This window comes from Malaya genurostris, chromosome 3, assembly GCF_030247185.1.
Source record: "Malaya genurostris strain Urasoe2022 chromosome 3, Malgen_1.1, whole genome shotgun sequence".
Taxonomy (NCBI): Eukaryota; Metazoa; Arthropoda; class Insecta; order Diptera; family Culicidae; genus Malaya; species Malaya genurostris.
The window spans coordinates 266,990,996-267,002,555 of NC_080572.1; the positions used below are offsets into that span (position 1 = coordinate 266,990,996).

The window sequence follows — 11,560 nt, forward strand, 5'->3', positions numbered from 1 at the left end:
ATAAGTTTGTGAAAATCTATTCGGCCATCTCCAAGAAAAGTGAGTGAGATCCCTTTTGCAGTTTCTAGGAACAGTTGTTTTTGCGAATTTCACGGTTATATTTATGATGTAATGAGTAATATGAGAAAGGCATCATTACACCACTAGGTGGATTAAAATAGGTTTTTACTGTTTTTACTGTTTTTACTGTTTTACTGGTTTATTGTTTTACAATACTGTTAAACGTGTTGCTGTCCTTCCTCGCTTATCCATACTGCTTCCTGTGATTGATGATGATAAAATCAACCTGTAACGGTGGTTATTATAGTACTAAAATGCGTGGTCAAGGTTAAAACAGAAATAATCCCGAGTTTCCTGAATAACTTCTAATAACAGCTAATCAATATCACAATGACAATGAAAGGAGTTCAACTATCAGCGTGAATTTCTGCAACGGTGAAGTGATCAGTGTAATTTTCAGCTCTTCAGTGGAACGTTCGTTACGTCAATTCTAATCATTCTATTCCAATCTACTGGTGGCAATTCGTAGTGATCCACAGACTACTCCGACAGTCAGTCGTCGTAGAGATCCTTGGAAGAAAAGGAAATTCTAGAAAAAAGGTAATGTATACAAAAAATTAGTCGTCAAAGTAAATAAAAGCAGCAGTAAAAAGAAGCTCAGCAGAAAAACATGAATTAAAGTCATTCCAGTGAACAGTTGTGACTGAAAATCTTATGAAGCATTGAAAATAAATTAAGAAGATTATTTATATTTGGGAATATTGGAGACAAATTTTGGCATCATAAAAACGATGAAACCTAAACACTCCTAAAAAATCGCAATTTTTACGATAGTCGAAAAATTGTGCACCCGGCCAAACATTCGGTAAATGTTTGACTTCATTCACAGTACTTGGAGAATAACATATTGTTTCGTGATCATTATGCCACGGGCCGAACATGAGAATTGAAATACGTAGCGACCGTACAAAGTTTGAATCTCTGTGGTAATTATTCCGCGAATTTTCAATTATTCTCGGAGATGATAGAACCGATTTCAAATAGGATTCGTTCGGAAAATACTATAATGTCATGGGAGGAAACCTACGAAACCTGCATAGCTTTGAGCCGACAAACTATCAACTGCTTTCAATGGCACAATTCAATACAACAGTCTCACCATCGTTTTTTGATGTCTCTTTCATAAATGATAGCATTCAAATACAAATGAATAGTGAGCATTTCCGTCTTTAGCACACGAAATCGAAACATCACCTGCACGATAATTTGGTCAAATTTTGACTCTCATTTTTTCTTCGTTATATATTGTAAAAAAGGGCCGAGTTTGTCCAAAAATCACAAATACATCAAGAGACCTAAATCCACTTACAATGCAAATTGTGCCACATACCGAACTTTTGAATAAACCGAAATTTCTATTCAACAAGTAAGACCTACAATCTAAGAGAATTTGCTATCCACTTTCAAAAAAGATGTTGATTTTTACATCGTCATTTACAAACACACGCTCGTAATGTCGTAATTTTTGCACTCAACTCCCTATAATTCCGGAACTGGATTTCAGATCAAATTGAATGGCATACTTTGAAACCACACGACCTTTCCGATGAACCTAAGATTCTAAAAATCGGTTTTGCCGGTTTTGCATATTTCCGTCTGTTTATTAATTTCAAACGAATTCGACGAATTAATTTCAAATCGAACTTTTCACATTCCATCTTTGAAATTGACGTTATGTAGTGCATAGTACTAAAGCTGGCTAATATTTAGAACAAACGTTATTATTGCAACAGTAACGAAAAAAGCTTTTTTATTATGTAAACAACCGTTCGTGGGCATACGATTTCTAGACGAGGATATAACCCGATAAGATATTGAAAAAGAACATAATCAGTGGTCGAAACGTCGGGCAGTATATAACAGCCGTTCTTTTTTAACAGACCGCTAAAGTCGAAACCATAATTATTGCAAAATATCTGTACAGTTGATTCATCATTTTTCATGAATGCATAACTTTTCAAATCACAGACCGTAGCTAGAATAAAAGTAGGTGTGCACGAGACATTTCACGTGGTGTTTGAAGCAGTAACAGAAGAAAAATAATTTCTTGTTTCTTGCTACCTAAAAGTACTAGCGGAACTTTTCAGAGCTTGAATGTACAGAACAAGTTCCGCGTGAACTTCCTCGCTGCATAGAAGTTGAACAATGTGTTAGAGAAGCAGCTTAGAAGTTCGTTCGGATGCGTAGCGTGAACTTTCAAGTGTGGATAATTCCTTAATAAATTTACTGCTTAGAATGATATTCATGAACTTCGTATACACTTAAACCCAATTCTCGAACTCGGTAAAGTAAAATGCCGAGACAGATCGGCAACATGTAATTTTACTGATTGTTCAGTAATCAATATCATGTTTTCCGAGATTCGTTAAGTCGAAACCTACTGATATTTCAGTAAAGCACATCTTTTTGTTGAGATTTACCAAAATCTTGTGCTGAACTCATCGGTTATTACCAATTGTCCTGAAATCAGCAAGTCCGTTTGCCGAGATTTCGAAATATGTGCTAGTTTTTGCCACAATTCGGCTAGACATCTGTCATTACATTTTACATTTAAGGAGTGTACCGAAAATAAGCTATCCACAAATTTCTTCTTTCAAATTATGATATAAAACGATATTTCATTCAAACTAAAAATTGATCCTTTATTGTACGAGGTTAAACTTTAGCATAATGAAAACCTCATGAAATTTAAGTTATTCCTTCACGAATTTTCGAACTTTTGTTCGAACGCTCTTTATCAAGTTCCGGACAAGTGTTGCTTCGCTTTTTTTGGACGCTTGAGCACAAATTTTGTTGAACTACTGCAAGTTCCCAACTGCCTTACCAGTCTTCTTGAAGACCCTCTTCACGATTGTCCAGTAACGTTCGATGGGTCGAAGCTGAGGGCAATTTGGTGGATTGATATTTTTCTGCCTCTTCCTGATAGCTCATCCAAAGAACAGTGTTTCCGAAACTTATTAATGATGGTTTTAACACTGGCATGATGAATTCCAAACCGCTTCGTCAATTTTTTCACTTAGCCATGTGTCCAGAACCTTAATTTTCACTTCCTTTTCAATACGCGACATTTTGAAAACGCAGAATTTCAACCGCACAAACAAGTAAACAAACGAAAAGTGACAGCCAAACGCACAGCATGCTGTGATCTGAGCATAAAAAACCATCACCAATACATGCGTACAACACAAATGTATGTGGATAGCCTATTTTCGATACACTCCTTACGCTAAAAATCAAGTTTACCTATTTTTAGGTCATTATCTATTCAAACTTTGATTTAATCGTAAAAAATGGGTAGCGTGCTTTGTTATAGCATAACACTTTGGGTAAACTTACATTTACCTAAATTTTGAGGTCATTGTTCGTTACCTAACGGAACCGATCGAACTTCTAATCTACTTCTAGAATACATTATTCAGCTTCTATACAGCGAAAAAGTTTACAAGGAACTTGTTCTGTACTTTCAAGTTGTCAAAATTACCATGCGTACTCTTAAGTAGCAAGAAGTGCACTCTGAACTACCTACCAGTATTCCTTCAATGCCATTCACTTATTTAAACGAAGTCGATTTAGGCGATATAACGGAAAATAAAATGATCTACCTACAAGATCAGCTGTTTCAAATGATCATCCGAATGAATTCGAATTCATCACTTTTTGAAGCATTTCAAGTTGGATGACAGTTTGAAAATAATATTATAATGAATTTAAAATCTAACAATGTTATTAAATAACTATTTGATTTTCTTGAAATTAGAATGCTTGATCCTTAAATTCGAGTGAAGATGAATTTTATAATTTTCTCAATGTTCACAAAATTCATATTGCCATTGTGGCAGAAACAGTTCTTAAACCTAATGTCTAATTGAAATAAAAAACCACATTATGTGGTTCATCGATTTGACAGGTTTACTGGAATGGGTGGTGCAGTTACCATTTTTGTCCAACGGCATATTAAACATCGAATTTTACCTTTTTTCAATACTAAAGTTATTGAAAGCTTGGGAATCGAAGTTGAAACCATTCATGGAATTTATTTCATCGCTGGAGCATATTTGCCATTCCAATGCACAACAATTAAATCTCTTTAAAGGCGATTTGCAAAAACTCATAAAATATCGACCGAAATTTTTCATAATAGGGGACTTAAATGCAAATCACGTCCGGTGGAATTATAGGTCAAATAACAGTAATGGTAAAATACTCCATAATCAACTCTCTGCTGGTTACTTTACAGTTCTTTATCCCAGTAATCCGACTTGTTTCTCTTCCGTGAAAAACCCCTCTACAAATGATCTGGTTCTAACAGATCAAAGTCACATTTGTAGTGAACCGATCACACATGCTAACTTCGACTCAGATCATCTTCCTGTAACATTCAGACTTTCCAACGAAGCTATAATTGATCTAATTAGTTCTATATTCAACTATCATAGAGCTAATTGGTTTGAATAACGATCTCACATTGAAAATCATGTGAATCATGAATATATTTTAAAAAATTCTGAGGACATCGACACAGCAATAAATAATTTGAATCATTACATTATCGAATGTTCGGAATGTGCTTAGACGACAATATCAACGTTCTCGTGATCCTGCTGTGAAAAACATAAGATTTAAAAAAAGAAATTAAACATAGATTTACTCTTTTGCGAAATGAAAATTGAAGTTGAACAAATTAAACCTTATTCTAAACCTTTCTGGAAACTTACTAAGGTTTTTAAGGAACCTCAGAAACCAATTCCTGCTCTCAAGGAAGGAAATCAAATACTTACAAATGGCGAAAAAGCTCAAAAACTTGCTCAGCAGTTCGAGAGTGTCCACAATTTTAATTTGAACGTTGTGAGTCCTATTGAAAATGAAGTCTCACCGAATTGTGATCATATTTGATCATATTTGATCATATTGCTACAAGATGACATTACTGAGACAAATTTCGATGAAATTAAGTCAATTATTAGGAAACTTAAAAACATGGTAATGATTGGAAACTTTAATATTCTTATTCAAAATCTTCTCGATGTCGCCTTGATTAAAATTCTTCACAAGTGTTTTTCATTAGCTTACTTCCCAAAAAGATGGAAAAACGATAAAGTAATTCCCATCCTCAAAGCTTATAAAACCCCAGCAGAAACATCAAGTTATCGACCAATTAGCTTACTTTCTTATATCAGTAAACTTTTGAAAAAATTATCTTGTTGAGAATGATGTCTCATATAAAAAAAATTCAATTTTTTTACCAGTGCAGTTTGGATTTCGTCATGAACATTCAACTAATCATCAACTTGTCAGAGTAACGAATATGATAAAAACAAATAAATCTTCTGGGTTATCCACGGGAGTTGCTCTTCTAGACATAGAAAAAGCACTCGAGAGTGTTTGGCACAAAGGTTCAGCTATAAAAATGTCCGACTTCTAGTTTCCTATTTATTTGATCAAAATGATTCAAAATTATTTAATTGAACATACTCTTCAGGTTAGCTATCAGAATTGTAACAGATGTTCCGCAGGGTTCGAGCGTAGCTCCAATCTTGTATAATATTTTCACTTCTGCTCTTCCAAATCTACCCGTTGGTTGTCAGAAATCGCTATTCTGTGACGACACAAGTCTGTTAGCCACAGGTAGAAATCTAAGAGTGATCTGCAGTCGCCTAAAAAGAAGCTTAAATATTTTCAGCGAATATCTATCAAAATGAAAAATTTAACCAAATGCAGCAAAAACGCAATTAATTATCTTTCCTCATAAGCCAAGAGCTTCTTTTCTTAAATCAAACAATAATCACATTCTCAAATTGAATGGTTTGGATTGACACGGTCTGATCAAGCTAAATACTTAGGTTTAGCGTATGACAAAAAACTCACTTTCAAGGACCACATTGAAGGAATCCAAGCAAAGTGTAATGAATATATTAAATGTTTATATTCTCTTATAAACAGAAATTCTAGGTTCTGTCTAAAAAACAAATTATTAATTTATAAACACATTTTCAGACCAGTCATGCTTTATATAGTACCAATTTGATCAAGTTGTTGTTCCACCAGGAAGAAAACGCTTCAAAGGAATCAGAATATAATTCTGAAAATGCTTTTGAAGCGTCCCCCCTGGTTTAATATAAATGAGTTACACAGACTCACAAATATAGACCCATTAGATGTAATGTCACATAATATTATAAGCAAATTCCTACCAAAACCGATGCAATCTTCAATTAAATCGATTTACTATCTGTGTTAGTGAGCAAGTTAGTATATAAGTTCCTTTTCCACATTATCCAATACAAGTAGGTTTACAATTTTCCCTACACAAAAATCAACGAATTGCGGAAGCAAATGATGTCTTAACGGTAATAACCGAGTCATGTATATAATAGGGATGAAAAGTCACCACTTGTGGCTGAACACCCAATTTAAATCTTAATAATTTAATTTTAACTCATACTTCAATAAAAAAAAAAGTTCTCACGAAACTTGTTCAGTACTTCGAACTGTCAAAAAATACCACATGTTTTCTTAAACAACGAAAAAGTTCACGAGGAATTTGTTCTGTACTTTCAAATTCTCCAAAGTTCCTCGCGTACTTTTAAGCAGTAAGAAAGTGAATGTTTAAGTAATTGTGGAACTTCAGGTTGTTTGAGTTCCTTTTCAAAAAATGACTTATTTTGGGTGGCCACATTCCAAATAGAACACACTAAGAACCAGGGCCACTTTTACATAGGGGCAGTTGGGGCAAGTGCTCCGGGCCAAAAGACATTCAATTAGCTAGGGGCACACAAAAAAATTTTGCCCCCGGTCCCATCAATACGTGAAAGCGGCGCTACTTTGAACTCAGTTTTTTTTCTGTGCTACTTCTGAATAGACTGCATATTTATAATGCATCCTGAATACATAATTACTTACTATAAGATTAACAGCTCCCAGCAATGTTGCCTTCACGGTGACATCTAGATCGCGTGGGAAGTTGATGGTGAAGTCATCGAAATCGGCTAACGCATCGCAGCAAAATCCCGCGTAGTGCTTTGTAATGTTTCCGACCTCATCTCCATTCGGCGCCACAATCCGGTATCGAATGTCGTAGCAGCAGGCGCAGTTCAATCTGGGACCTTCGATCTTCAGTACTGTTTTACCTTCGGCATTCAACACACTGAAGCGGGATGTCCAAATGGACCAGTCTTGCTGGACAGTACCCAGCACTAGGCCAGTGGCCGCCTGGACCGTCAACCGTTCTCTACTGAACGGCAAAGGATAGCAACAGCATGGCGTGCAACAGTTGAATACACAGCGTCCTTCGCGCTTGAATTGCAAAGCCAGCCAACCGTCCGGCTTAATCATTTGGGAATCGGTTCGGAAACCATGAGGAATGAAATTTCTGTTGCAGCAGCCCTCTTGTTCTTCCATGCGGTAGATCACAACGTCGTTTTGATTGGACAGCTCGAAATCGATCGGCATATCGATACCGCAGATGATTTGCAAACTTTTGATTTCCTGTTTAAACTTTACACTCTCGGTATCCAGCAATGTTTCCAACCCCACTGGACAGTTTGAAAATTCCAGCTGAGGCACGGTTTCACTTGGCAAGGGCTGATTGCAGATCAATTCTCCGGGAGATAAAGAATAAGATGGTGGAGGCTGGAAAGATAAAAATCTCACCTTTAAGAATTGTTATCAGTTCAAAATTTCACACCACTTTGAGCAATCGGATTCATCAAATATTTAATTGCCTTGTACGATCATGTCATTACGCGTAAAATCACTTACCAGTTTAACAACTTCCGTTTGATCCGAAATCTTATACATGGTCGAAATCGGTGCTACAGGAAACAAAATCTACAAACAGTTCTGATGCACGACGGAAACGTTTATTCTTATCGGACAGCACGACTGTACTGATGCTGTACTACTACTCAGTATGGTACTGTTTGAAGACCGATTCGACATAGTTGATGTTTGCCGTACGTTTTACGACATTTATCAGCGAAGTGCGGATTGGTTTAAATATTAGGAATATACGTAATAAATGATGGTCATCAAATCACAATACTTCCCCCTAACTCACAGTCACCAGAATATAATCACTAAAGAAATAATAAACGATGAACCAGAGACGAAACCTGATATATAATTTTTGTCTGCCATTCATTGCGCGCCGTCTGCCTATATAGAAACGAATCAGATAATGTTCGCTCTGCTCGCTCACTCTACTGCAAACAAAGCAATTGACCAGAAGTGGCTTCGTCCATAAGTAAACAAAACGCAGTGGCAATTTACATAAGCTGACGTAAATAAATCGTTCTCATGATTTCGGCATCGATTCATAATATTTCAAAAATTTATAATATTGATCAACAGTGCATTGAACAACAGTCAATACTACTTTATTGTTTGCCCACGATATTGGGGATTTCCGTTGTAAGCTGATTTCTATACTGACGCAATCCTAATTCATATCTTTGTCCGGGTTTTCCAGTTAGCTTTCTCGATAATATACGAAACCCATTCGATGAACAGTTGATTAGGTTCAAATTGGACAACAGCCAAATCTACTGTAACATTGTGCTTGCAGAAAAAAAATCAGAAGCGACCACTTTCCCATCTGGTTATTTTCCTTCAGCGTAGCTCACAATATACTTCAATGGGATATGTTAATAACTCAAAATTATGCGAAAATACACGACCTTGTAACATCCAGTCTCGAATCCATTGTCTAAATTTATGAACTTAAAACATTTGCAGGAAACCTGTTCCTTGATGATGCCTTTCTCTTACCAATCAAACTGTCTCATTAAAATCAATATTTTAGATATTTTCTGGCACGAATTGTGGCTGATTTTTTACATAAATTCATTCAAATTATATCGGTTTGTTCACAAAAGCGCTATTTAGTGATTATGTTGCGTATTCGACAACATTCCCGAAATCGAAACTATCAACAATCATACATTTGGTCACTTTTTGAAAAAAACATGTTTGGATATAACAAGATGCGTTTTCTCGAATACGTCAATTCTTCGATTATATTTCCGGAACCGGAAGTGCCAGCCATATAATCTACAAACTTGATTCACGACACAATATCAGACTTCAACGAGCCTACTCTTGTCGAAATCGGTTCTGTCATCTGTGAGAAAATTAAGCGGTGGGAGAAAATTTGCACCTTGTCGGTTACGTCACTAATATCATTATGTCTCCATAATCGAAAGAGACAGCCATTTGATCATCAAACTTGATCTACAAACTAAAGGTAGCTATCAAATGAGCCAAAGTTAGGAGAAGTAGGTTTGGCTATCTCTGAGAAAGTTGGGCGGAGAGAAAAATGCCGGTTTTGTCGGTTACGTTACTTTTAACATTGTATCTCCTTTACCGAAAGAGACAGCAATTGGATCTTTGAAATTGATTCGCAACTCAAGAGTAGCTTTCAAATGAATTTAAATTCGTTGAAATCGGTTCATCTATCTCCGAGAAAATAGAGCTGAGAAAAAAAGAGGTTTTTGTCGGTCCCATATACAATTACATCTTCGGAACCGAAACTGATAGGCAACTGATCTTCGAACTTGATTTACAACCCTATAGTAGTTTTTAAATGAGCTCGTCGTCGAGCTGAGTGGACTAGTAAATAACATCAGGGGTCTCTGGAGCTCCTATTTCTTCAGCAATTCTATTACCTTTCTACAGAGAAAGGCAAAAAGATATTTCTTCGTTATGGGCTGCAACAGTAAAAGTGAGACAATTTATTCGTTTCTGTATGAGAATGTGGGTCATAATCAGCCCAGCCAAATATGTATTTTGTAGGGTAAGGGCTCCCTATTTCATCTCAGCTCCTATTTCCATCTCATTCCTTCACCTCATAACTTCGAACATTAATCATATCTTTAAACGTACCTGAACAAAACTGTGGAACGTTTTAAAACATTTATTCTAGGTTTTGCCACACTTTCCAATTGAAAAATATAGTTAAAAAACCTTCAACGATCGCTTTTTTCATTTAAAATAAACTCACTTTTTGATTTAGAAACCATTTTCGTCTGAAGTTTTACAATGTTTCTGAATATTTACTAATCGATTCGTCTCAAAACATGATCACTATTTCACATAATTACACCACTATTCAATGTTGGATGACTTTATAGTTAGTAATGTTCACTTTCCACTTGTTTATTCAACGATTAAAGACTTCTGAAATTACCTGATAAGCAATAAAAGCAATGAAAAATATGAGATGAAAATTTGCACTTAATTCACTTGATTGCGCTTTGTTTTCATCTCATTTCGTATCGCAAGGTTGTCAAGTTTTCTCGTAATGTTAAATTAAGAAAAATTATTTTTTCTTCTTTAAATTATCATCAACAAGTATTTTTTGGTATCCATGGCATTAGTTTAATTATATCATTGATATTTATATATAAATAAAACTGTTTCGGATTCTAATATTACCAAATAGAGCGTGTTAAATACTAATCAAATTACCATTGTGGCAAATCTAGTAGCACTGGTTTCTTTCCGCTATACGTCACCATAACACTGTTAAATGTGTGTGTTTCATCGGCTGTGCACAGAGATGCCAGATATTTTCATAGAAAATATGTATCTGCGAGAACCTTCTCAGATCTGAATCAATGAATCAAATTCAAATTCAAATTGGTTTTAAATTTTAATAGAAATGTCATCAGTGTTCATCATCAAACATTTGCACAAAAGATTTGTGATGTGTCCGTTGATTAATAAACTTTTAAAGAAGTACTGCAATCAAATACTAATAGATACTCAGAGAGAAAAGTCTAACGTTTTTCTTCCCACTTTTTATGAACCTTTACAAATCTGTATTAAATTTAGAAAATCTGTAATCTGATTTAACGAACGCGAACGCAAAAATCTATACAATACAGATAAATCTGTATGAATGGCATATCTGGTTCTACACTTTGTTTTTAGAAGGGCTAATGCCTAAATAGTAACAATTCTGTTTTTTTTTTTGTAATTCTCCAAATTAACTGCAGAGTAAAATTTTAAATTTGAAACGAAAGGTAATAAAAACGATCCAAAAAATTTTAGGCGTCGAAATAATTCCAAACTGTTTTTTTAAATATCGTGTGTTGTGTCATAGTTGGCATTAGGCCCTTTCAAAGAAAAATTCTGACATTTGGAACCTGAGAGTGTAATAGTGCAATATTTTGGTTTTGATTGCTGTCGCCATTGCTAATTTATGGGATGAATAAAGGACCAACACCTTTGAGATGATATTAGGAACACAGTATGGAACATATCAAAAGTGTTTTTAGCAGATTTTTCAATTATTATTTTAATTTCCAAGGAATGTGAATACATTCCCAATCTGAAGCAAGGCGAATTAAGCCGAAATATGAAAAAATCGTAGTGATTTTGATGGCTAAATCAGGTTTTTAAGGTAACGTTCTCACAAATGAGATGAAATAGGGAGCACTTACCCTAATATGATTTTATCAATTGATGGATAGAAAATAACTATTCAGATGACGTCGCTCGG

The 11,560-nt window shown here is 35.2% G+C and overlaps 1 protein-coding gene across 1 annotated transcript; it reads right to left on the minus strand.

Moving 5' to 3' along the window:
- Positions 1 to 200: 200 nt before the first annotated feature.
- On the minus strand, positions 201 to 8,038 carry LOC131435000 (phospholipid scramblase 1-like). Its single transcript, XM_058602428.1, has 3 exons — positions 7,819 to 8,038; positions 6,961 to 7,689; positions 201 to 589 (listed from the first exon to the last, which is right to left on the minus strand). The coding sequence occupies exons 1-3, from the start codon at positions 7,855 to 7,857 to the stop codon at positions 500 to 502; spliced, it is 858 nt and encodes a 285-aa protein (XP_058458411.1). The 5' UTR covers positions 7,858 to 8,038; the 3' UTR covers positions 201 to 499.
- Between the last annotated feature and the right edge of the window lie 3,522 nt (positions 8,039 to 11,560).